Source organism: Vulpes vulpes, chromosome 1 (assembly GCF_048418805.1).
Source record: "Vulpes vulpes isolate BD-2025 chromosome 1, VulVul3, whole genome shotgun sequence".
NCBI classification, from domain to species: Eukaryota; Metazoa; Chordata; class Mammalia; order Carnivora; family Canidae; genus Vulpes; species Vulpes vulpes.
Window position 1 is genome coordinate 186,435,857 of NC_132780.1, and position 27,793 is coordinate 186,463,649.

At 46.7% G+C, this 27,793-nt stretch overlaps 1 protein-coding gene across 1 annotated transcript; it reads left to right on the forward strand.

The window, feature by feature from the left end:
- Positions 1 to 1,936: 1,936 nt before the first annotated feature.
- On the forward strand, positions 1,937 to 9,633 carry PRDM13 (PR/SET domain 13). The gene is made up of 4 exons (XM_072746994.1): positions 1,937 to 2,099; positions 3,621 to 3,752; positions 4,050 to 4,170; positions 7,815 to 9,633. The coding sequence occupies exons 1-4, from the start codon at positions 1,956 to 1,958 to the stop codon at positions 9,626 to 9,628; spliced, it is 2,211 nt and encodes a 736-aa protein (XP_072603095.1). The 5' UTR covers positions 1,937 to 1,955; the 3' UTR covers positions 9,629 to 9,633.
- The last annotated feature ends 18,160 nt before the right edge of the window (positions 9,634 to 27,793 follow it).

Here is a 27,793-nt window from a genome sequence, read left to right on the forward strand (position 1 = left end):
CCTTTTGACTGGAGATGCTCAGACCTGAGACCCTTGACCTGACCCGGACTCCCCCATTCCTCAACGCTCGAGTTTTGGAGCGCCATCCACTGTCCACACAGACCATTGCTATAGACCTTCGCAACCAACCGGAGTGAACCGCGGAGTGGGAGCTAAATTTACATCATTCCCATTTTACGGATTCCGAGAATGAGGCTCTGCAGTGACTCACTGACACATCCCCGAGGTTTGAATGACCAGAGCAGAGACTGAATGGCCCTGAGTCTCCTGACAGTGTCCAATTAGGGCCCCAAAGCAGGTCTCCATCGAGGGGTGCCACGGAGCTTCCTTGAGGGCCTTGTCGGACCAACCACAGCTGAGTTACAGGTGTCGCCACCTTGCGTCCCGCCGCTGTCGTTAATCACATTCGGTCCCAAGAACCAGGCCTTCCGCGGACAATTCCGTGTAGTGGCTGCTGGCAGTCCTCCGCCCGGGGGTACAGTGCTTGGGCCTCCGACACAGGCCGGAAACCCACAGCCTCTCTGGCCCCTTCGGGGGGGGGGGGATACCGCATCCTGGTGCGTAGGATTTGGGGAGCGGCGCCCAGGATGCGCATCGCGGGGCAGGTACGCGCGGAGCTGTCACAGATATGCGAGGGACTCAATGACTTAGTTACCTTATGGAAAGAAATGTCTCTGCACAAACCCGAGGCTTCCTTAAAACGAGGAGCTCTCCGGCCCTCTGGTTTCAACTCCCCAAGTACGCACCTTGTCGCAGTTCAGGAACTCGGCTAAAAGGAGGGGTTGCCAATGCCCACCCCACCCTCTTTTCCGTAACCTTTGATAGAGTGAGTACCTTTTGAAAAAGTTAGCCCCAAGGATTTCCTCTCGATTCAAAACCTCAAAGGAAATCAGGGCTGGAGTTGGCCGGTTGGCATGGGAGGGACACCTGATTTAAAAAAAAAAAAAAAAGACCCAGTGGGCAGCACCCCTCTTCAACCCTCTGGTGAGGACAGGGCGCAGGTGCCCCTGCAAAGCCGCAGCCCTGAGGCCGCTTCCCATTCCCAGAGAAAGTGCGGGCCCGGGGTACACCACTGAGTCCACGTCTACTAAAACTGGTCCGGACGCTTCATATTTTGGGGCGAAACGGGACAGAAGGAACGAAAAGGCGGTTCTGAATAGACGACTGGCCTGGACCCAATCCCCTGAAATGGTAATATGGCCGTTATTTAAAAAGTGTAGGTATTTTCTGGTGTTTTCCCATCAAGTACCTGCCTAATTTCTGTATGGCACACGCCAGAAATCAATAGAAGTTAACAAGTCCTCCAAACAGTCCCCATCTCTTTGTTTAATCTCCTTTACAATAAAGCCAAGGGGAGAGAATTAAAAATCTTTGAAGTAGACCAAGGCTCAAAGGAATCAGCCAAGTAGACTTAAAGTAGTCACTTATTTCCCAAAACTGGTTTGTCGGCGAACAATAAAAGGAAGTAAAATTTATGGAGAAATTATACAGTGGATTTGTCACTTAAAATATCGTAACTGTCTCGAGGACAATACCCCATGCTGAGGATTAATGGTCCCGCCGGACCTTTGATTCACCAGCGCCTTTTCTTCGCCCTTGACAAATTGGATTTTTAGGAATGGGAAGGTCGCCGGGACCATTGTGCGCCAGCCATTCAGAGGCCGCGATTATGCAGAGGGCTGAGGGAACCACTCCATGTGACCCTCTCGGGTGGGACTCTGCAGCTGCTCCGCAGAGCAACTCTCTCACCAAACTCCGCGCCCTTGCGCTCGCGGTGCCAAAAGGCGCCCGCCCCGATTGAAAAGGCGCAGTGCATGCCCGGCCGCGTCACTCCGCGGGCGGAGGACGCACGTCGGGGTGCGGCTCCCGGGCTCGCGCGCCGCTCGGGCTCTCGTCCCTCGCGCCCTGCGGAGGACCCCGCGCGCCCCAGCGCCTGCCTGGCGGCGGCGGCAGCGATGCACGGAGCGGCCCGCGCTCCGGCCACCAGCGTGAGTGCCGACTGCTGCATCCCGGCGGGCCTGCGCCTCGGGCCCGTGCCCGGAACCTTCAAGCTGGGCAAGTACCTGTCAGACCGCAGGGAACCCGGGCCCAAGAAAAAGGTATTAGCCATTCCGACCTCCGCCCCCAGCCTTCCGCCTCCCTTTGCCCTGGCCCCGGCAGGGGTAGATGGGGCAAGTGGAGGAAAGGGGTGATGGAGTCGTCACCTGCCAGTTCGGCCAGGTGGCCTGGGGGACTCCGGTCATTCCCTGCAAGTCGCATTAAGCGAGAGCTGGACGTGGGCCGAACTGAGGGCAAAGGACGTGGCTGACCGGGGACAGCTCCCGGGGTGCGGGTGGGGGTGCGTGGGACTCCTTACGCGCAGGGACCCTCGGAGCCCGCGGTTTCCCGGGAGCTCTGGGGTCTCGTTCCAGAGGCGGGGCGGCCCCGGCCTCTCTGCAGACGCGCCTTTTCTCTGTTACACAACGCGCAGGGCGGTGAAGACTTTTCTTACCCCCTTCCCTTCAACGCGCTAATTTAAGGCTTACATCGACCTTTCAATCCCTTAATCTCATGTGTTGCGGGGGGGAAAAATGATCCTTGGGAAACTCTCAGTTCCTAGCCACCCCCCACCCCGGGTTCGCCCCCAGCCCCCGCGGATGTCTGCTGGGCAGTTGCGGTAAATGGAGAGAGGGTGAGCCAGGGGGCGGCTCCGACTGGGGCTCCCAGGGCGAGGAGCGCCCACCCGCGCGGGGCACCGGGTCCGCGCCCCTGCAGCCGGGCTCCGAGAGTCCGGGGTCGCAGCCGGGAGGCGGCGGGTCACCCCGGCAGCTCTGGCTCCCGCAGCGGCGAACGGACCCCAGCCCGCAGCGGGCTTTTCAAGGCCCCGCCCGCCCGGAGGCGTCCCGGCAGGCGAGGGTCGGCCCACGGGGCCCAGGAAAGGAGGCAGGGGTCCCGGTGCAGGGAGCGGGGGCGGGGGCGGGGGCGGGGGGCGGGGAGCATCTTCGCTTTGCCCGCTCGCTGCCGAGAGCTTTCTCGAAAGAAATTCCTCCGGCGCGCAGCCAGCGGGACCCGCATCTGGCTCCTCACACAGTCGGTCTAAGGCTTTCTTCTTTAAACGCGCTTTAATTGCTTTTAAACGGCCGGTGGTCCCGCGGCCGCTTTGTTCACACACTTTCACTGCCGGGCTCGCCGGCACCTCCGCACCGCGGGGCCGTGCAACGGGCACGCGGGGGCGCGACCGGGAGGTGGGAGGAAACTCTGGGTTTTGGTGCCGACTTCGAAACGTCTCTCCCCTGGTGTCCCTGCTGCTCTCAGAACCGCAGGATCGAGAACTGGGCCGGGGGTGGGAACGTCTAGGTGCTAGACCCCCCCCTCCAGTCGCTCAGGGGGGGATGCTCTCGCCCGCCCTCGATGGTGCCCAGGTGGGGCGAGAGGGGGAACTGTTGGGCTGGCCAGCCTCTCCCCCCTGCCCCCCCTAAGCAAGGGTCCTAGGCATTACCTTCGTCCCAGCAGTCCACAGCAGTCTGGCCAGAGTGAACACAACCATTTTCCTAGTAGGGCGGGGGTGTTGGGTGAACTTTCCCTCTGGGTCGTGGGCCTGGCCGAGGCGCGGGGAAGAACGACCACTGCTTGTGTTGCAGGTGCGCATGGTGAGAGGGGAGCTGGTGGACGAGTCGGGGGGCTCTCCTCTCGAATGGATAGGGTTAATCCGGGCAGCCAGGAACCCCCAGGAACAGACTCTCGAAGCTATTGCAGACTTACCCGGAGGACAGGTACTGTGGGCGTCCCCCCACTGCCAATTCTACCTACCTAACCGTTACTGAGGTGGCCACCAAAGTTAAGAGCAAAGCGCTTTAGCTGGAGGTCTCCTTTACACGTCCCGACGGCCCTGTAAGGTAGATACTATTATTTTCCCCGTTTGAAGAATGAGGGAAATGAGGTTCAGAGAGGTCCAATAGATTTTCCAGGGTCACACAGCGTCAGAACGACGATCAAACCGTTGCTCTTAGTTGTTTTTAGACCGATTACCCAGGAAATGACAACAAGCTGTCCTGTTCCTTGTGTCCCAGATCTTCTACCGAGCACTGCGAGACGTCCAGCCAGGGGAGGAGCTGACCGTGTGGTATTCCAACTCCTTAGCTCAATGGTTCGACATCCCTACGATTGCGACTCCCACGCACGACGAAAAAGGTACCGCGTCCGAGAGCGCCCCGGGCCAGCGGGGGGTGGGTGAGAGTCCAGCCCTTCTCCTGTCTTTGGAGGCGACCCCAGGGCCTTTCTCTTGAGCCATGTAAAACTGAATTCACCCTCCCCGTCTGTGTAGGCGGAGAGGGGATGTCACCACTACCTCCTTAAAATGTACTGTAAATGATAACAGCGACAATAATCTGCCTTGTGATGGCAGAGAAAAGAACATTCTATCTTTAAAAAAGATGTATTTATTGAGGGAGGGGAAGGGCAGAGGGAGAGAGAGAATCTCAAGCAAATTCCCTTTTGACTGTGGAGCCTGACATGGAGCTTCACCTCCTGACCCTGAGATCTTGACCTGGGCCACAACCAAGAGTCTGTGGCTTAACTTACTGAACCACCCAGGTGTCCCCAAAGATATTCTTTATGAACTTCATGGGGGTCATCTTTTCCTATTGCATACCCAGAGACAATTATTTACTCAGTTAAGAATCAATGAAAGAAAAAAAGAATCAAGGAAGAAGCCTTACATATAATCACATCATGAATTCCAAAACACACAACTCAAACCTGGAATGCTTTTAGAAGGTGGAGGGGCATCTCTTCACTGGTTTGAAGGAGAGTTAAGTATTTCTACAGCATTTTAGAAACATTACGGTACTTACAGCTGGTCAGTTGGCAGGTACTGAGGCCCTTCCATTTAAATGGTATTTATTCATTCCCCCTCCCTACTTAAATTGAATCTGGGATGTATCCCAGTTTCTTCTCAGATTTATTTGATCCCTTCCAAAGCCAAGAGTGGATTTATGCAAATTAAGGGGCAGTAACTAAAGAGAAGAACATTTTCAAACCTTCCCTAGAACACTGAAGACTACTTTCTGTGAAAGAAAGCTGGGAGGTGTAAAATAGTTAAGATCTTGAGACCTCCCTTTTAATTCACAAAGCTTCTCTGACTTCCTTTCTTTCCTTGACAATTGTTTTAGTTTGCAATTTCTCCTAAAGACACAGTTATATTTAAAGTCAACACAATGAATGCTGTGAAATATCTTAACATGCTCTCCTCCTGAATTGCCTGGTTAACTCTCATCCCTTTAGAAATTGGGTTAAGGAAATTAATACAAAAGTGAGAATTAAGAAACACTTAATGAATAAGACAGAATGAAGCTTATTCAGAACTATGAATCACTTCAAAGTATCAGTCTCATGGGTAGATTTGTGTGTATGGTATCCATAGAACATTATCCTAAAGTAGTTTGTTCCTTGTATCACACTATATTAAATTCTCTTGTCAACCTTTTCCGGTAAAAGGGAAACATGATAAAAGCCCCGTGGTGGAGAACTCTCAAGTCTGCCACTACAGGACTATTCTAACAGCTGCTGACCTTTAGGGGCCATACATTTCTTCACAGAACACCCGTCCTTAGGCACTCTCAAGTAGTACAAAAGCAACTTGTTTGAGTGGTGGCTCTTGTGTTTTCATTTCAGCCAATTGAGCTTATAAACAGATGTCAGAATAGACACCATTTTCCTTTTGGGAATGTGTGGGCTATTTTGAACCCTGACTTCCCCACCTTTGATATGCTTGAAATCTTGGCAATCTCAGGGTCACACTTAGGAGAGGACGCAAAGTCACTTTATGAAGTGTGTTTGATACTTTTGGCATAGGCTGGTAATCAGAGTCCAAAGAATATGTCAGTTGGTCAGGATAAACTGAAAAAAGGGACATATGGGAACAGAGAATGCATTTGTTTAACTCTTGAGAAAGAAGTAAGTAGGGATGGCTGCTATTCTTCCAATGCTGACTAACTCCAGTGGGTTTAAATTCCGTGGTAAGTTTAAGGAGAGTACGGACCCTTTGTTTTAGGGATAAAGCGTACTTGGCTTTGCAATCGTAGAGTCATTCTGGGGCAGCAGCCCTCTGAAAACTCCTTCTTTAAAAAGGGGTAATGAGAGGAAGGTTCTGAGAAGGGAGGTTATATTTAAGATATTAAATCAGCATACCGATCAAGAGAACCCAGGAAGTCTTTTGTTTTTTTCCTTCAAGATTTATTTTCGAAGCTATTCAATACAAGGTAATAGAAATATTGGAATGATTTTATCTAAGTCTTCCATATACAATTAGGGTAGGTTCTCAGAGGCAGATCCTCTTTCTCCCCTTTTGCTTTCTGCTCTACCTTGGCTTCAGCTGGCATAAACAGATCTTTACTTGAACTTCCATCTTAGTTATCTAGGGGGACTACTTGCTTTATGGAGAGCCAAAAGTAAAATACAGGAAGAGGGAGGAAGATCTGGAATTTCTTTTGGTTGTTTTTGTAGTGATGTTTTAGAAGTTTGAGATGCTTGTGCGCAAGGGGACAGGGAATTTAACTTTTCCACTAAATTTAATGAGACAGACATATTTCGGGTACTTCCTTGTGGCTCAACTAACTTCTTTCTCACAGACATCCTTCAGTATTGCCAATCAGCCACAACATTAAAAAAGAAACCCAACTGCAAGATCTGCTGTTCTGTGTCCAGATGTAACAAGATCTTATTAAGAGAAAATTAACCTCCACCATGTGATCAAAATCTGTTTCATACATGTGTCTCTTGACTGTATTCCCAGATCCTGGCAAAATTAAAAAAAAAAAAACCCTAATGTTAATAATAGTAAACATGAGAACAGACTTGACACCAAAAACATGTATACAGTTCTTGGTAGAGAATTGTACACTTATTAAAAGCTGACTATCTATACCATATATATATATATATATATATATATACTCTATATATATCCATTCATTTCATAAAAAAAATAAACTATCTTTTCCAAGGATTAAATTATTAAGTCTGATTCATGCAGCTATCTAGGAGTTAATTAATTACTCCAGGTGGAACAACTGACAAGATAATGCAACATCATCCTTCAGTTTTTAGAATATCAGGACATAGGGCTTTTTCTTTTCTCTCATCAAATTAAATGGGGTTAAAGAGGAAATAAAGATACAAATAATGTTGAAGAATAGCAGATCATAGTCCCTATGTGGTCCTTCAGTTGGTCACGCTCCAGGAAGACCTCAGGCAAAATGTTTAAGGCTGGGAGGGGGTGGGAAGGGTGGGTAGTGGACATAAAAGGCATTGTTCTATGAAAAGGAATGATTACATATGGCCCATACATACAAGATATTGTCTCGTCTGGTAATGAGGCGCTCACGACCATTAGATTGGTCTTTGTTCAGTTTATCCAAACTCCTTGACATACGCCACCTATTCTGCAAACGCCAACAGATGGGCCCGGGCACAGCACAGCTTCAACACTTGATTTAAAGCAACAGCTGCTCTCTGTTCTGGTCCCTTCCCGGGCCAGTCTGCCTGAGCGCTGCCCTCCCAACGAAGGTTTGCTCGGATGGCCCGGAGGAAGTCTTCGTTGGAAAGGCACAGGTCACCCCTTTGGCCCCTGAGTAATCCCAGAGGATGGAGGTGGTGACAGAGTCGACCGTTTGGAGCTTCTCGGGCTCCTTGCCCCAGGGGGGCCACCCGACTAACTCACTCGCTCGCTGGACCCAGGAATACTCCTGTGCCGCCCCCTCCCGCTGGCCCAAACCTATTTCCCCTCTGGCTGGTTCGCCTCTCACGAGGTCGCTTTCCCCCTCTTTCTCGCCCAGGGGAGGAGCGCTACATTTGCTGGTACTGCTGGAGGACGTTTAGATACCCCAACAGCCTTAAGGCCCACCTGCGTTTCCACTGCGGGCTCAGCAGCGGCGGCGGGGCCCGAGCCTACCTGCACCCCGAGCACGCGGCTCGCCAGGGCGCCGCCCCGGCCGCCGCCGCCGGCCTTCCCTTCTCTGCGAAAGCCCCGGCGCCCGACTTCGCCGCGGCCGCGCCCGCGGGCACGCTGCGGTCCCACCCGCACGCCGCGCCGCCGCTCCAGGCCTGCGGGGCGCGGGAGGGCATCAAGCGCGAGGCCCCCGCGGCGCCCCCCGCCGCCTCGCCGCCGCCCGCCAAGTGGGGGCCGTCCCGGAAGGCCCGGGAGCAGCCGGACCGCGCCCCGGACACGAGCGGGGCCGCCCGGGGACACAGCCACCTCGTGGGCGTCGTGGGCGTCGTGGGCGGCTCCCCCGCGGGCGGCGGCCTGGCCTTCCACCCCGGGGCGCGCTCCGCTTTCAAGCCCGCCGGCTCGGCCCGGGCGGCCGCGGCCGCACACGGCGACCCCTGCCGGGAGGAGGGCGGCGGCAAGCCCGGGCCCGGCCTGGCCGTGGGGAGGCTGCTGGGCGGCGGGCGGGCGGGCGGGCGGCCGGGAAGCGCGGACAGCCCGGCGGCGGGCGGCGCGGGCCACCACCACCACCACCACGCGCACCAGCACGCGCACCACCACGCGCACCAGCACGCGCACCAGCACCACCACCCCAAGTGCCTGCTCGCGGGGGACCCGCCGCCGCCGCCGCCGCCGCCGCCGCCCGGCCTTCCCTGCTCGGGGGCCCTGCGCGGCTTCCCGCTGCTCCCCGGGCCCCCGGACGAGGCGTCGGCCTTCAAGCAGGTGGAGCGCGCCCCGCCCGCCGCGCCGCCCGGAGCGCGCTTCGCCCCGCTGCCCCCCGCCGCGCTGCCCGTCGAGCGCTGCGCGCTGCCCGGCCTCGGCCTCGGCCTCGACGCGGGCGGCCTCAAAGCCTACCCGGCCGGCGAGTGCGGCCACCTGCCCGCCGTCATGCCGGCCTTCACCGTCTGCAGCGGGGAGCTTCTCTGCGGCTCGCCGGCCGCCGCCGCGTATTACCCGCTCAAGCTGCACTTGGGCGGGCTGCTCAAGTACCCCGAGTCCCTCTCGTACTTCAGCGCACCTGCCGCGGCGGCGGCGGCGGCGGCGGCGGCGGCCGCCCTAAGCCCCGCGGAGCTGGGCTCCCTGGCTGGCATCGACCGGGAGATCGCCATGCACACGCGGCAGCTGTCGGAGGTGGCGGCGGGGAAGAGCCGCGGCCGCCTGGACGCGGGGGCGCTGGCGCCGGGCGTGGTGGCCGCGGGCGGCGCGGGGGGCGGCGGCGGCGGGGGGGGCGGCGCGGGCAAGCCCAAGACCGGCCACCTGTGCCTCTACTGCGGCAAGCTGTACTCGCGCAAGTACGGGCTCAAGATCCACATGCGGACGCACACCGGCTACAAGCCGCTCAAGTGCAAAGTGTGCCTGCGGCCCTTCGGCGACCCCAGCAACCTCAACAAGCACATCCGGCTGCACGCCGAGGGCAACACGCCCTACCGCTGCGAGTTCTGCGGCAAGGTGCTGGTGCGCCGCCGGGACCTGGAGCGGCACGTCAAGTCCCGCCACCCCGGACAGAACGCGCTCGCCAAGGCGGCCGACGGCCCGGGCGCGGGGCCCGACTGCGGCCCGGAGCCCGGGGAGCCCAAGAGCGACAACGACAGCGACGTGGACGTCTGCTTCACGGACGACCAGAGCGACCCCGAGGCTGGGGGCGGCGGCCAGCGCCACGCGTAACGCGCCTGCTGGGGACGGGGCGGGTCGGGAGCGCGGGGACAGAGAGGAGAAGGGGCGGGGGTAGCTCTGCCTGGGGGAAGAGGAGCTCCTGCAGACGTGAAGGATCCGGTTGACACCCTCCCCTTTTTTTGGTTTTTTTTGTTTGTTTGTTGGTTGGTTTTTGGCCGGGCTCCAGATTGGGAACCGAGAGAGGTCCCAGGTCCGATGCGCAACCTCCCAGCAAAGGTTTGGAAGCGACTCCGACAAGCCTGGCCTCCTGCGCGGGGCTTCTCGGACTGGCGGGTGCACCCCCACCCCCGGCCCCCCCTGGGCCCTCGGACTCCGCAGGTGCCCCCCCCCCCCCCAAACGCCCAGGAGGTCGGCTCTCAAGGTTTAGGATCGCATTAATGTGAACTTCGCAGCGCCCTTGAGGGCGCCGGTTTTAACTGCCGTGTATTTTTTTAAATTGTTCTTTTCTGTGGAGGAAATTGTGCCTTTTGAAACGATGTTGTGTGTGTGTGTGTGTGTGTGAGAGAGAGAGAGAGAGAGAGTTTTACATTAGCGTTTCACTCAATAGGCAAAACAGTAGTCACAGTTCGGTAGACGTGACGTCCATACGTTTGTTTCCATTGCATCGGTTCTCGTGTCAAAGACTACTACGCCTTCTCGCATTGACTACATAGGGGTAGCAGGTGTACACGTCGGTCAGGTTGCAACTATTTATAAGAGAGTAATGGCAAATGTAAAATACCTAAAGCATGAATCTAAAAGCACGCAATATATAATTTTAAAGAACATGTCTTACCTGGTAGAGTACAAATGTGATATATGTTGTCTTATAATGAACGATGTACAGTGCATTCAGTATTTTGGTCTTGGTTCCAGTTTGTGCAATCTTTAATAAAAATAAAGATACAAGTGACAGTTTCTTCACTTTGCGATTTCAGCAGATCCTTCAAAAAAAAAAAAAAAAGAAAGAGCTTAATTTGAAAACAATTGATGGGGAGACTCCATAATAAAATGAATCAGGACACTCAAAGACTTTGATTATTCACAAAATAAATGTTAAGTAGTGTTTTAATAGGGAAATATACCATTTCAATATGTGCACTTCACAGGCTCCCCAGATAGCGGGCAAAGCAATTGTTTTCTGAAACCGTTGTTAATTATGCTAAGAGGTTTTGGGTTTAGAAAAGAACTAATGACCTTCAAGGAAAAAAAATGCATTTTCCTCATCAAAAAAGAATTATAGAACTATAGAATCACTATTTCTTGTTCTGTATCTTTTTGACAGGATTTTTCTTGGGAAGCATACAAGGGAAACTTGCTCAGTGCTTTTTATGACTCCTATACTTTAGTATTCATTCAACAAATGCTAAGGGAGGATGGATATTATTGAAGGTACAGATCTACTGGTCTGTGTAGTTTTCTTTTCTCCATGCACTCTTTCCAATAATCTTGTGCTTTTGGTATGTGTCCCATTTTACAGAAGAGAAAATATACACTTCAAGGACACTGGGAGGCCCATAAGGAGAAGGCCAAAGTTAGAAACAATGACTTTGTTTATGGGTGTAAAAAATTAATGCTAGCTAATGGAAGACTATCATAAATAATATATTTCTGTGGGCTAAAATTGGAAAGCACCCTCTCTCCCCTTCCTATGTCATCCCTCAACCCCATAACCCCAGGGGAGGATTTCACTGAAGTTACATAAAAGTGGAGGATTAGCTGTTCCCTCAACTAAGGGCAGGTACCCTAAGACCAGGTCTGTAGTGCTCTTCCCAGAGGTTGGTGGGAAGATTCTTGTAGGTCACCAAAGGGTCTGGATGTGATCCGGATGATTTAATTCAGTTAAATATGACTTTTATTTTCTGAATCCTGAGTACTGCAGCGGTCTCCACCCAGCTGTCTCCCAGGTGGAAACATGGCCTCAGTCACTGGGTGGCTGGCAGGGGCTTTTTCTAACCCATCCTAGCAAGAGGCATGGGTGGGGGGAGGAAGAGGACATCTGACTTCTATAGGGGCTGATTTGCAAAAAAGACTTTTTCTAACTTATGGAAGGGATTTTAGGTTTTTAGCATCGGCTGACCAGAAAATGTTTTGCTTTGTAAAAGAAAGCCCAAAAAAGAAAAAAAAAAAATCCATGTGGATTAACACATGTATACAGTGACAATGATACTACAATTTTTTGAGGGTCTACCTTATGCCAAATCCTTATGCTCTTTGCAATTCTTTCCTCTCTGTAGAAGATGACCATGGGCTTGGCCCACTAGGTTCAGTGATTCCCTGACACACAGAACTGGAAGTGAACCCAAGCATCTGCCCGTTCAGCTTGCTCTAGACGCCCAGGGCTTCTCATTGCCTACTTAGTATCACAGTCCTGCCCTTCAAAGCAGTTACTGCTTGAAACAAAATCCACCCTCATGGAGAAATATTGGAAAACTTTCGGAAATCAGATTGTTTAAATCCTCAGGGAGAGTGAGAAAGGCTGCCCAGATTTAAAACATGAAAAGTTTTATCTGCTGTAAAAGTCTTTTTTCTTTCTTTCATTACTTGGCTCCCTACTAAGTCCTATAACTCTTAGTCGTTTATTATTTTTTTCTTAGTGGTTTAAAGAAATAAATTAAAAAGAGTTTGGTCAAAGGAAATACATTTAAAATTGATAAAGATTTGTTTATTTTTAAAGATTTTATTTATTTATGAGAGACATAGAGGCAGAGACACAGGTGGAGGGAGAAGCAGGCTCCATGCAGGGAGCCCGACGTGGGACTTGATCCCAGGTCTGTAGGATCACACCCTGGGCTGAAGGCGGCACTAAACTGCTGAGTCACCCGGGCTGCCCTAAAATTGATAATGATTTAATGAAACAACAAACTGGCAGCTTTCTTTTCCCCTTTGTAAATTGATACTGACTAGGTCATTAAAACAAATTTCAATATAAAAAATGAAAGTTGAATATAGACTTAAGAGTTTCTTAACAGCAAGTCATTTGTAATTCTCCCTAGGTCGCCTCAGATAACCTGCATATTTGTCCATGGATGTGTACATTATCATATATAATTAATGTGATTATTTATTTTAATGACGAAGTCCAATCAGTGATGTACAACCAGTAACATAAATACTACTTATTTAAACGGCTCAGTTGAATCAGACGTCTAAAAGAAGTCTCCAATCCCTTTGTCTCCATTCCCACCCTCCAAACCTTGATCCTTCTCATCCTGATGACCATAGCTACTTTGAAGGTTATGCTCATTCCACTGGAAGTTTCTAAGATTTTAGCTAAATATCTTGTATCAAGAGATTTAAAAACGTGAGAACATTTATGTCTTTTAGAAGTAAAAGTATCTAGATTGTTTGGGCCCTAATTTGGACATTAAAATGTTTTGCTAACCTAAATAAATCAGACATGGGTTCTAGGCTTGCCTCTACCACTTACTTGGTGTCTTGGGCCAGTCTCTTTACTGCCTCAATTTCCTCATCTGTAAAACAAGTTGAGATAAGCAATAGGCAGGTTGTGAGGATGGAATGAGTTAACGCAGGTAAACAATTTAGAATAAAGCTTGATGCATAGTGAACTCTCACACAATAATAAAATAACCAGGTAAACAATTCAGAATAAAGCTTGATGCATAGTGAGCTCTCACACAATATTAAAATAACCCTAACAATTCTGCGGTTTCATTTTGAGGACATCAACCAGGAAGATAAGGGCAGACGCCCTTTTACCCCTTTTACAGTCATTAGCACTTCTTCTCCCCTTGGTTCACTTCTGTCCCCAGACAAACTGGCCCCAGCTACAGTAAATAAAGGCCTTTCACACTTTTGCCAAAGAGGAACTTCGTCCGTCCGTCACGCCCCTTATCAAGTCGTCTTTCCATCTTAAGCTCAGACATCCACCTGTTCAAGGGCCTCACAGCCGTTTAGCGCACGGGAAGAACGATCTTCATCTGTTTTCACTCATTTTTGAAATGCACGGCTGTGCAGAAGCCCGGGGTGGAGGTGAGCGCGCGGACGTCTCCCTCAGGGGTGGGGCAGGGAGCGGAACACGCGGCGAGAGCTGCGACCCCTCGAGGTTCTTCCCTGGGGAAAGTCCACTTCCCGTCGGGACTCGGAGGGAAGCAGGTGGGCGGCGGCGGGGTTCTAGCTTAGGGCCGCGGGTGGGGGAGCGGAAGGAGCTGTCCGCTGCGTGGTGCTGGAGGGCCGGGGACCAGAGGGCAGTGATTGGCGGCTTCTCTCTGCTCCGAGCGCTGCCATTGGCTCATTCCTTGGAGCCAGGGATGCTCCTGGTGGCGGGTGCTGTCCCCCCACCCCCAGGAACCCCCGGACCCACTGGCGGGGTGGCCGCCTGAGTGGGTGCCGCAGGGTCAGGTAGTGAGCGTGGCGCTCCAGCGGCTCGAGGCTTCGCTCTCCCTCCGGGAACGGGGCGGGGGGCGGGGGGCTCGGGTTCTGGGCTGGGGCAGGGGTGTGGGAGCCTTGCCGTTTTAGGTGTGGGGTCTGGGAGCCCTGGGGAGGGGGAGGGAAACGTGGGGCCCGCCCCCTCCCGCGGCAGCAGCGCCCAGCAGGAGGCCGAGGGAGTCCCTGGCGCCTAACCTGCCCCTGTGGAAGTGCTCCTGCCCTGTCGCGGCGGGGAGCTGCGGCACCAGCGCTGCGGCGCCCTCGCCATCTGCTGCTGCCTCCCGGGGGGAAGGGGGCAGAGGTTCTGGCGCCGTCGGGAGGTCACACTCGACCCTTGGCCACCCAGGTGTGAGTTGTGAAGGGGAGGACTCAACAGACGGCGGGGCCTACGTGTTTAGTTCCAGAAGGAGCGTGGCGCTCGCTCTGGGCTGGGTGACCTTCCTACAAAAGATGAAAAGGAGCGCTTCTGTCATCTGCGACTGTAGTTTAATTCAAATTAGGTGTAACCAGTTGTACGACGGACAACTTGTTAAAGCCTTTGGCTTGGGAACCGGCCTGGGGCCCTTAAAAAAGGGGGCCGAGCTTGTGTGGACTGTATGCCTGCGTGTAAAATCCTTTAAGGACACTCATTTCATTTCAAGTGCAATATGTTTTCATTGTTTAAATTTTAGCATTTCATGTAAATAGATAAAAATGAAAGCACAATTTATTATAAAGATGAGCGTGTTAGCATAAGAGACAGATGTTTGCAATCAGAATCGAACAGATTGAGGGACATTTTCATGTAGAACGAGGAAACTTTATTAAAAGTGAGATATATTAGGTATCCAAATATCATGAGTATTGTCTACCTTTTTTCCCCTCTATCCACATATGCTTTTGCATACTTTGGTATTGTAGGAAATGGCTGCAAATACACATTTCCTATTCTTAATGTTGTCAGTATGGTAATACTGTCATACTTAAATTAATTTAAGTAGAGAATGATTTAAAATCCAACGTTCCAAGGCAAGTTGTATTTGAATGGGAGACACTCAGTTCCAGCGATTTGTGTAGAAAGCCTTAGATGGAAATGTCTCATATGACAGGAAATATAGTGAAGAGAAATGCAATAGCAGATGGCTTTACACAAGAGCATAGTGAAGGTCAAAGACAATTTTTTTCTTTTTTCTTTCTTTCTTTTTAAAGATCCCTGACAATAGGCAGAAAGATAAGATTCTGTACTCAACACTGAGCCATTCATTCCTGAATTATCACCTTAAGGTAAATGGAGACATGACCAGGTCAGGTCTTAAGCTCACTTGAGTGCATTGGACCATAGCAGAACGCATCTATGAGCAACAAAATGCTTTCCGGTATGCTAAAAGTCAATCCAATGAGAAATGAGTCCATGTATGATGTCACATTTTATAAACTTTGTGATTTTCAGCAAGCTGGAGGAAGAAATGCCTTAGTAACCAAGAAGACAGAGAAAAGAAAATACATTAGGGGGTTTATAGGATAGGCCTCTGAACTACTTACAGCCCAAATTGCTGAAATGTGGTTTTAGGTACCACTTTTGCTGTCTATAGGTGTTTTACATATATTGTGCCCCTCATTTGTTTCCCAAATAAATTTGCATATCACTGGCTTCAGTTGGGTGTTTGGGACTTCATGATATTCATACTGGCCCATATTTTCCTCATAAAATGAGAAAAATATAGCTTTGCCTTGAAGTTTCCTGGAGAGCATTCATTGCATTAAACCTTCATTATCTCACTTAATCTTTACAACAATCTATTTTCCAGATAAGGGAAATGAGATTTGTGTTGCACAGCTAGCTAGAAATACTCCCAGGATTCATCCCTAGGCCTCTTGACTCCACAGCCTAACTCTCAATATGCTGTATGTCCTTTTTAAAGCCCTATCATCTGACATAGGAAGTGCCCAGAAATTTAGTAACTGGATTCAGTGAATGTTTCACAGGACAAAAGATGAGGTGAGTTGAAAGATTATTGGCTGCCGAGACTTTCAGCTGGAGCTAGAGTTAAATTGGCTTGTTACAGACTTGAAATTATTATTATTTGAATTCCTGTAAGGCTGGGTTCAGTTCAGTCTAGCCTGACTCAGTCTTATTAAACACAAAGTTGGGTGTCTGGGGGTGAGTGTAGAGTGGTCCACCTGTGGTCCTGCTGACCCTAAGAGGAAAGGTATGGTAGTTGGAGTCTGTTGAGAACTTCGGGACTAATTGGGCCCTATTCCCAAGTTAGGATCTAAAAAATTTCCCAGACTCCTAGCACCCCTTGGGACTGACACCGGTGGTATATAGTCCAATCAGTTTTCAAACTCTTTTCTCATGCGGCAGGCTGGATTCCTGGGAGACTAGGCCACCCGGGGGTGGGGCTGGATTCTCCTGAGGCTGGTCTGCTGATGGTGGACCTGAGGATGAGCAGGAAGAGAGAAATAAAGGCCTCAAATCAAAATTGAATGCTAGGCACTTTGTCATCCGGAAGGAGCCAGGCTGGGGCCAGAATCCCAGTAGTTACAAGGTGGCAGGAGTGAAATCAAACTAAAACAGGAAGGTTGGGATAGAATGAAGGAGATAGAGAAGGAATGAAACTGACAACACCTGGAGCCCAGGGATGGGAATTTTGTAATAAGTTAATTTTGTTTTTTAAAATAGGTAATATGCTCATATGTTCAAAGGTAGTAACTGTATAAATAAGTTTATATTTAGGAGTCTTCATGTCTCATTTCTGTACCGTCCTGTCCACCGGAGATAATTGCTAGGGGTAGATTAATTGCAAAGCTCATTGGCATGAGTTCCTTCCAAGACCTGGACCTAATTTTGTCTTGTTTTTCTTAAAGTGATTTTCCCCAATTCTTTTTTTTTAAGATTTTATTTATTTATTCACGACAGAGAGAGAGAGAGAGAGAGGCAGAGACACAGGCAGAGGGAGAAGTAGGCTCCATGGCTCGATTCAGGGAGCCAGACGGGACTTGATCCAGGGTCTCCAGGATCACGCCCTGGGCTGAAGGTGGCGCTAAAAAGCTGAGCCACCTGGGCTGCCCGATTTTCCCCAATTCTAAGAGTTTCAGAACCTACAAAATCTGGATCTGTACTTTGCAACCAGTTATTTTAGTTTCTTTTTGTTAGGAATAAACACTCCAGAATGGATATACATAAGCCGAAGATTTTTTTCCCGTATCTTGTGCCTTTATTTTTTAAAAAATCATAGGGCAGCCCCAGTGGCTCAGCGGTTTAGCACCTACCTTCAGCCCAGGGCCTGATCCTGGAGACCTGGGATCGAGTCCCACGTTGGGCTCCCTGCATGGGGCCTGCTTCTCCTTCTGCCTGTATCACTGCCTCTCTCTCTCTCTCTCTCATAAATAAATAAATAAAATCTTAAAAAAATTAAAAATCATATACTCTGAAAGTCTTTCCAGAGCAGCTCCAAAAGAGCCTCCTCATTCTTTTTTTCTTTAACAGCTTCATAATATTCTATTGTATAGACAATTATAGGTTATTTAACCAATTCTCCTTTTGATGGCACTTGGGTTATTTTCTATAAAGAATGCTTCAATAAACAGCTTATGCTAGGGGCACCTGGATGGCTCAGTGGTTTAGTACCTGCCTTTGGCTCAGGTTGTGGTCCTGTGATCCTGGGATCGAGTCCCATATCGGGCTCCCTGTGGGGAGCCTGCTTCTCCCTCTGCCTATGTCTCTGCCTCTCTCTCTATGTCTCTCATGAATAGATAAAAAAAAAAAAAAAGGGAGCTTGTGCTAAGTGATTTGGTAGGTGCAGTGCATGTGAGGGAGTGGTCAGGGAAGACACTGAGCTGACCAGCATAGTATCCAAACCAGACCAACCTCAAAGAAATGGATAATTGGCTGACTGCTCAACTGATTACTTCTCTTAGTGGTTGCAAGGCTCCCTTAGCTCTTGACCATATTCTGCAATCGGGAGGCAACACTGGGGGCCTCTATCCATTATTTTCTTCCCTTGGGAATTTGACAGAGAATCCTTGAGAGACCTGAGCTATAGAACTGTACCTCTCCAGGTCAGACAACATGGAAATCCTGATGTTAGGCTAACATGGAAAATGTATGTTTGTGTGCAAGTGTATTTGAACTTTTGAAGTTCTCCTATGAACATTACCACCAAATTTTGATTTCCCTGAGATGTGTATTATTTGAAAGTACTTTATGTAAAACCATCTTTGGGATTATAATTCAGACCTGTAACTGGATGAATGGATGTGGGCCTGTGGTAACCAGTAGGTACAGAGCATAATCCACACCAGCTGTAGAATAGTGGCGAGCACTCCAGTAGGGAAACAAACGAATGCAAATGAGATGCACTTGGCCATGGAACAAAGATGAAAATGACATTCACTTGTAAATGAGTTTTCTGTGTTTGATGTAAACAGAATGACATGCATTTTGCAGGGAGACCTCCATGACCTTGGGATAGTTGTTGAATTCATTACATGGGGCTGCACATGTTTCTGACATTTTATCATTATGAGTGTATCTCATGATCTAACTATCTCTAGGCTTTTACTTAGAAGCATTTCCATGATTTTCTGGCCTAGGAAGTGGTCTCAGAGGTAAGGTGAGATGCTCATCACTGACAGCTTGAATGCTCTGGAATAAAACTTGATTCTGGCACTTTGCACTCAGATAAGGGCATAGATGATCTGATAGAGCTTAAGATCAAGAGGAAGAGCATCAATGTCTCAGCTTTGCCTTCCATTGCTAGCTGTAGGTCCCAGCCTTGATATTTGCTTACACATTAGACATGATGATGATTCATCTTTAAGTTTCCTTTAAAAATCTCCCCTCTTCTCTGTAGCCTTCCCTGACTGTCCCATCCCAAGGTGATCTTTTCTTCTTCTGGACTTCCATAGCAGGTGATCTGTGATACTCATTAGTCACTTATTTTGTCAAATACATATATGAGATTATGTCATTTGCTTTAAAAAATATCCCCAGCGAATATAAATAATAGTGAAAGGGAATATAAGGGAAGGGAGAAGAAATGTGTGGGAAATATCAGGAAGGGAGACAGAACATAAAGACTCCTAACTCTGGGAAACTAACTAGGGGTGGTGGAAGGGGAGGAGGACGGGGGGTGGGGGGGAATGGGTGACGGGCACTGAGGGGGACACTTGGGATGAGCACTGGGTGTTTTTCTGTATGTTGGTAAATTGAACACCAATAAAAATTAATTTATTAAAAAAAAATATCCCCAGCAAGGGTCCCTGGTGGCACAGTTGATTGAGCATCCAACTCAGGGTTTTGGCTCAGATCATGATCTCAGGGTGGTAAGATCAAGCCCCACATCAGGCTCTGGGTTCAGCATGGAATCTGCTTATTTCTCTCTTCCTCTACTTCTTCCCCAACATACTTGTTGGGTAATAAGTAAATAAATAAGTAAATGAATAAATTAACTTATTTAATAATTTAATAAATATTATTTAATAATTTAATAAATTCAATAATTTTATTTAATAAATAAATTAATAAGTAAATACATACATACATACATACCCTGGCATGATTTACACATAGATATTCACCAAATATTCATGAATTAATTGATTAAGCACTCTGAATTTCTGATTCTTCTGAAAACTATGATGAAGCACTGAGAGCCTGCTCTGTACCAGGCACTGAAGTGGCTCAAGATACGAGATGATTATAATAGTTTCAAGCTGCTCATGGTCCAGTGAGAGAGGAAAACACAGAAACAGAAACTGATAGCGTGGATATGATGATGGAGATAAGCACAGAGGAAGGGCACCTCCTCTGTCAGAGAGAGGAAGGTGAGAATAGGGAATGAGTTAAATAGGGAGGTGACACCTGCACTGTTTTATTTTATGTATTTATGTATTTATGTATTTATTTATTTATGGTTTTATTATTTATTCATGAGAGACACACAGAGAGAAAGGGAGAAGCATGCTCCATGCAGGGAGCCCGATGTGGGACTCCATCCCGGGTTTCCAGGATCATGCCCTGGGCCGAAGGCAGCACTAAACCACTGAGCCACCCAGGGATTCCTGACACCTGCACTGTTTTAAAAGATGAGTAGATATCATCTAGGTCAAGGGTAAAGGGAGATGGAAGGACATTTCCAGGAGACAGAGTAGCATGAACGAAGAAACTGAGTAGGGAAGCAGCATGAATGTGAGAGAAATTCTAGGCAGTACAGTGTTGCTGGAGGAAAGAGTGGCAGACAGAAAGTATTGCTGAGAGTCGAGGATCCATCTGTGAGGAAGTGTGGTGCAGTGATTAAGAGACTATAAGGGCTTGGGAATTAGGCAGAGCCAAGTTTGCATCCTGGTTCTGCATCCTCCTAGCCATGGGAACTTGGCTGAATTACTTAACCTCTATATGCATCAATGTACTCATCTGTAAAATGGGCATTATATTTAAAGGGTTCTTGTGAGAGTGGATTGAAGTTATGTTTGCAAAGTGCATAGCACTGGATAAACATTCAAAGCATGTTAGCTAATTGCTTTTGAGAGACTGGGCAGTTGTGTAGGGGCCATAAAGAGAGAGCCCCTGGAAAGTTTAAGCTGGTGCTGACAGGCAGTTGTAGTGTAAGAGGACTGTTTTGGAGTCCTGGAGACCAGTTACGAGGCAGTCCTATTTAGCATTTTAGTTGATAGATGGCGAGGGACAGTGGTAGTAGGGATGGAGAGGAGAGGATAGAGTTAAATATCAGGTATTGTCCATAGGATTTTGTAACTGAGTGGGGGAATGTGTAAGGAGTAATGTGTCAAGTGTATTCCTGACAGGATAGTTACACAGTGTTCAGTAGTATCAGACTGTGTTGATGGGCCATTGGTAAATGTGCTTCAGGTCAGGATGATCTTAGAAGTGTTTTGTTTTGTTGAAAAAACAGAACCTAAAAAAGAAAAAAAAGTCTGATACGTTTAAGTATATAAATAGCAAAAGCTTATGTTAACCCCTCACAAAAATAAAACTAAAGATAATGATAGTGTCAGGAAAATACTAGCTTTTCCAATAACAGAAGGTAAGAGCAATGTATAAATATCTCATGGAGGTCCTGGCTGGCTCAGCCAGTAGAGCATGAGACTCTTAATCTTGGGGTCCTGAGTTTGAGCCCCACATTGGGTGTAGAGATTACTTAATACATAAATAAAATTAAAGAAATAAATAGCTCCTTAAGATCGATTAAGAGGCTTCAGGATTCCAGTAAGTCAATGTCAGATGATTAAAATTAACCAAGTTGCTGGTAAACAAAGGGGTGCAAAGATGTTCTTTCTCACAGAAATCAAAGATAGGCACATTAAGATATCCTTAAATATAAAAATTAGATAAAAATTTAAGATAATGTCAGTAATATGCTGAAATTGGTGCTTGTGCATTCTGCTGATGTCACTAAAACCATTTGCCCAGCAATGTGGAAAAAATTTGCCAGGGCTATATAGATATACAAATGTGCTCAGAGCTCACACTTCTGAGGATTTATTCTAGAGAAAAAATTTAGCAATTTAACAAAAGCTTAAAGCTATATGCACATGGTTTTTCACTGCAGCATTAAGCCTTATAGCAAAGAAAGAAAGGAAAATTAAAAGAGAGCAGCCTAAGTACTCACAATTAAGGCTTGGTTATTTAGGGAACATCAATATTATGAAGCAATGTTAAAAAATAATGACTAAGACAAAACAGTGGGAAAGTCTTTGTGAAAATATTCAGTGAGAAAAGCTAAAAAGAAGTGATGCCCATCATCATTATAGTTACTGAAGAATATTTATTTGTTTAAAGACTGAAAAGTAATATGCAGAACACGAAAGTAGTGGTACAGTCGCTTATACCTATTTTCATGTGCACTACGTTGTCTTTGATTTTACAAGAGCAAGTGTAGTTTGTGGTATTCTTTAGTACCAGTTAACATTTTGTTATTTTTCACTGCTTATGTATTTTATTTTTTTATTTATTTATTTTTTGCTTACGTATTTTAAAGTACATTATAGTTATCACAACACATTAGTCGTATGCATCAAGAACATCACTGTCTTCCAGAAACATAATATAATCAAGCAAAGTCAACAATCCTTAATATCTAGTACCCTGTCCACAGTCAAATTTTCCCAATTTCCATTTTCTTTTCAAAACTGAAATAACTCAGTGAGTCTGCCCAGTGCAGGGGGATTGTTCACTGCTGAGAGTGACTGGATCCCAGGCTCCTGGTGTCATGGTGGTAAGTCAGTCTCAGCCCTCTGGGTCTCTCGGCATGGAGCCCTAGAGGGAGGACAGCTGGCTCAGAGAAGGTCAGCTCCATCTGCAAGTAGAGCTGTTTCTTTTTTTCCTGCCCTCTGCTCCTGGGAGCTGAGGGCAGAGGCTTTTAGACCCTTGGAGCCAGCTGGCAAGGAGGAGTGGGAAACCAGCCAGCAGGTCTGTGCTTCGGGTGAGGAACTTTGGATGGTTGTCATTGTCAAGCCAGTTGTGGAAGGTCCCAAGATTTCACACAAGCCTCCCCTACTCTGCTTGTTGCTGCCAGCTTCCAGACACCTGGCCGAGATGTCGATTTACCTCCTTTATGGTTTGTGTGAAGAACTGCCTCTTCTTTTGATTAGCTGGATCTTCTGAATTAAATCAGGCCTTAAAAAAATTGATGATGAAGGATATAACTACCTGATAAAGTTAACAAGGCTGTCCCACAACTTTTATAAAACTAAACAAAACCCCCCAAACAAATGAACAAAGAAAAACAAGCAAAAGCATTTTACTATGGAACTTTTCTAAAATTCACCAAAGTAGAGAGAATGATAAAACGAACCTCCTGATATTTAACCAATCTTGTTTCATTTGCTTTTGCTTAAGTATTTTAAATTCCAAGCATTTTGTCAGTTCTTCTCTTAATACGTAACAGAATTGACAGCTACTCCTTAATATCATCTAACACCCAGTCCCTGTTGAAATTTCTCCAGTTGTGTTAAAAATGTCTTTTTATAGTTGAATTTGTTTGAATTGGGATCTAAACAAGGTCCACTGATTGCATTGATTTACGTTTCTAAAGTCCTTTCACATTTATAATGGTTCTCTTGCTTTCACCCTCTCTACCCACCACCACTTTTATTTGTTGAAGAAACTAGGTCATTTGTCCTTTATAATTTCCAACATTCTGACTCTGCCTTCTGCCTGTTTCCCCATAGTGTTATTTAACACATTCCTCTACTCCCCACCACCTCTATCTTCTGTAAACTGGTAGTTACAGCTAGAGGATTGATTAGAATAGGGTTCAGTGTTTTTGTGTATGTGTGTGTGTGGAGGGGGCAAGAGTACTTCGTAGATGAAGCTACATACATCTTATTGATCACATTAGGTGGTGTGTAAGGTGTGCACGTCCCATTTTTAGTGATACTAAGATTAGTTATTGGATTCAGGTATAGTCATCATCTCTTCAATGAATGGTTTGGGCAGCCATTGACAAAACTTGCTTAGATTCATTCTTTTATAAGGGGTGCAAAATGGTGGTTTTCTAATTCTATCATTCCTTCTGTTTTTGTTATTTCTTCTGTTACCTCGTAAACTTTAGGTCTCTGTAGCTGGTTGCATTAGTCAGTTTGCCACACTTTCCCTAGGAGCTGGCTATGGCTAAGTTCTTGGGATAGCTATGATTCGCCTGCTCTAATTCTGACACTGCTTTGAGAAATAGCCTGGAACCAGGATTTCAGAGGGAGATTTGTCCCTTCCTCAGCTGTAAACTTTTGAGGTAATGACAACTATAAACAGTGTCAGTTTTATGCCCTGGCATAGTTTTGATGTTTGTGTGGTATGATTTGAGAATAGCTGAAAGGTTGGCCCGATGAGAATATTTTCCTCTTTCCTGGCTATCATGTGTGACACCCCCAACAGTGGTGTTCTCCCTTAAGGACCTTGTGCAGGCTTGTGAATTGTAACCAGATTAGGGTATGCCGTTATCTGGGAATGAGAATGGGAGAAGCAAGGACCAGCACATGAATGATCATATTAGTAGGAATTTGTTTACCTTGTTGTTAGCTGCTTACCACCTCTTGTGTCCATAGTAGGGTCTGGAACATGTAGCTGGGAATGGAACTTTTTAGCTTGTACAAGGTAAGGAAGTTTCCATTGGTGCAGGTAAGGTGAATACTTGGTTCCATTGGTACAGGTAGGGTGCATACTTGGTTCCATTGGTACAGGGAAGATGCATACTTGGGACTTGGTTCAGGCTTTTATGTGAGGCTTGAAGAATGAAGACTGTTGAGGCTACAGAAGGCAGAAGAAAAAAAATGTTGAAAGATGTGAGAAATTACTGCTTTAGACTTCTATTGAGGATGACTCTGCTTAAGCCCTAAAAGTAGTTTAGAAAGTAAAAACAGGACTCTGTTTGCTTCCTCTTCTTTTCTTTACTTCTGTGTTGGCCAGGAAGCATGAAAAACAGTGGGATTCTAGGTTCTAGGAGAGTTTTCCTTACAGGTCAGCAGTAATAAAGAAGTTTGAAGCCAGAATTCAAGTAAGATGAAAGGCATCATGGAACATGTGAGAGGAATCACTTTCTTAAAGGTGAAATATGGCAGATTAAAAAAAAAAAGAAATATGGCAGATTGATCCCTTTGCCATATAGGGAGTTCAGTTTGGCATTTTAGAGAAACAAATCATTTCCCCTTTTCCACCTACTCAACAACCAGTTCTAACAAGGAAGTTCAGTATTTTTTATCTTTATGGTAATTTCAGAAACAGTAGCCCATTTATTCCTAATAATGTTATTGAAAAATACCAGTAATTATATAATGATGGCAGAAATCACATTTTTAAGTAAATGAAGAGGGAAATGATTTTTTCTTATTATATGTCCTGAATTTATATGTAATTATCATCTATAAAAGAACCTCCCTGGTATGCCTAATAACCACCTTTTGTCCTTGCATGAAAAGTCGAGGTTTTTTGTTTTTTGTTTTTTTTTTTAATTCAAGGTTTTGTTCTGCTCAGCTTATTTCTGGCTGGTTGGGGAGATAGAGGCAGCTGTTTTATGACATGTCTCACAGGCCTTCCTCAGACCAGGGAGTGAATTGCTCTGGAAACCAGCTGGCCATGTCCTTTGCCTGTCAGACCCAGTGCAAGCAAACAGAATTTAGGCAAACAAGTGGAAATCTGCCAGTATAGGGAGAAGTGGCCCTTGATCAAAAAACATGGTCACTTTAAGCCAACAATTTCTAATTACCTGCAACTCTTCTGATTGGTAGATAATAACACATGATGCATAAACACGTATGATTTTTCCCCCATTTATTTTGGCTTTAGTGGTTATTTACTCCTTTATGAAACATCCTTTGAAAAACAAGGCAGGAAATTGAAGAGAACAAAATAAAACAGAGCTTCCTTTCCCATTTAGTGATAGCATCGAGTGGTTATAGGTGTACTGTCTATATGTCGCAAGAGCAATAGTAGAATAATAATTTTCCTTTTATTTAAAAATAAACATTTAGTTTGTTCTCCTTTCATAGATTTATTATCTATCTATGGCTAGCTAACATTTTATTTTTGTATTTAGTATGTTCAGATATCATATACCATAGTATCTTTATTAAATTCTAATATTTTTAAACATTTCACATGAAATAATATTGATATGTAGCGTAGTATATAGATGACAATATTTTGCATATCTGTATACAATATTACTTATAATAATAAACGGTATGTGTACGTACATATATTATAAAGTCTTACATTCATTCCTTTGTGGGTTGTTTTGTTCATTTAGTCACTCACTCATTCCTGAAACGTTTGTCGAATGTCTGGTTAATGCCAGGCACTGTGCAATCGTAAAAGCTATAAAGGCGGATGGTCAAAAGATCACACGAGCTGCTGAGTAGAGAAGGTATTATAGAATGAGGAAAGGGTGGCTATCTGGGAGCTATAAAGAGTATACAGTTTGGGAGAGGACCCAGGAGGGTAAAAAAGGATTTCCGAAATATCCCATCAGAGTGCAAAAGGAGTGAATAACCAATTTACAACTCAGTGGTGATGTTCACTTATTATCAAGGTAAGATGGGGGAGGCCTTCATTTGTTTCATTTGTATGAGATAGCAGGGCAAATGGATCCTAAAGATCCAGCATGCTTGTGTAGATGGTCCTTGGGAGCCAGGACAGTCAGGCGACTTTAGTTCTAACTGTAGTAGGAATCCATAAAAATTAGGTTTTAGGCAGGGCAGTGATGTTTAGAAAGAATATGTTAGCTGCTGGTGGGGGAGGTGTTGTGGAGTAAGGCAAGGGTAGAATCAAAAAGGTTCTCTGAGGAGTGATGGGAACATTTCAAGAGAGAGAGATGGTGGTGGCTTCACTCCAGTGTTACCAGCAAATGTGATGACAAGTGATTGGATGCTGACATATGTTTTGGAGACAGGGCCTAAAGCACTTGCAGATGGGTTTCATGTTGGAGGTTAAAGAAAGAGATGAATCACTGTTAACTTTTAGATTTAAGATGTGCAAACTCTGTGTGGCTGGTCATACTGTGGCTGAGATGGGGCTCGGGGAAGAGCAGCTGGGAAAATGGGGAAGCGGGAGTACTTCACGATTATGCTTTTTCCTGAAGGGCTTAGCAACAGTACAAGTAAGAGGATGTGAGTGAGTGGGTCATGCTAGTTTAGTCATTATAAAGGGAGTTAAGGAGGTGACAACCTTGCAATTGCACAGAGAAGGAGTTTGTTAGGTTGCATACTTGAAGAAGAAGAAAGACTTGAGGTGCCTCAGCATGATGCAGTCAAAGATTGTATGTCAGGTGGGGTGAAGCTTGAAGGATGAGGGGATAAATTTGAGATTTTATTTTTATTTTTTTAAAAGATTTTATGAGACACAGGAGAGGCAGAGACATAGGCAGAGGGAGAAGTAGGCTCCCTGCGGATAGCCTGATGCGGCTCTCAATCCCAGGACCCCGGGGTCACAATCTAAGCCAAAGGCAGGTGCTCAAACACTGGGTGCTGAGCCACCCAGGCATCCCGGAGTTTGAGATTTTAGATGTGAAATCTTTCTGGGTGATGTTAAGATCCAAGATGTGATCATAGATATGGGTAAGTCAAGAATGGAGATAAAATTTTTAGGGTTTAAAATGTTAAAGAAATGTGGTACTGTTGGAAAACTTAAAAAAAAAAAAAAAAAGGATATTGAAGTCCCAAGGAAGGATGAAAATAACCAAGACAGAGAAAAAAAGAAAAGTAACCAAGTGCTAGGATCATGGGAGGAGAGATCTGGAGGTTGGCAGATGACACTCAGGAAGAGACAGATAGGTGGTACAGAAGCATAGCATGGCTTTTAAAGACTTGTGTAGAAATGGAGTTGTCTGGATGCAAAACAAGATAGGAGAACATTCCCTCTGGATTTCTTGGGAAAGGAAAGGGAGAGTTCTTCACTAGAGAGAGCCCACAGGGCTGCTGGGTCCTAGTAGGGTCGGAAGTCTAGGTTTTAGTTAACTCTGGAGGCACAGGCATGACTCTGAAAGGTTCAGGGTGCAGGAGGACTTGCTGATGAAGGAATGAGGGCTCAAAGGGAAAAATAGAAAAGAAGGAGATTTAGGAGGGTTGCAAAATAAGCTGTGGGCTAAAGGGTAGAGGAACTGGGAAGAGGACTGCAGTGGGGAAGAGCTCAGAACAAGATGGGGAAAAGATAGATTACCAGAGAGACTTGCAATTAGGGTAGTAATAAGAGCTATACAATTTCTGCATGAAACTATAAAATTTTGGGGCAAATTTCTTTGTTACAACTTGGTGGTATTAAGATCCTAATTCCACACCACAGATTGCTTGTTAGGT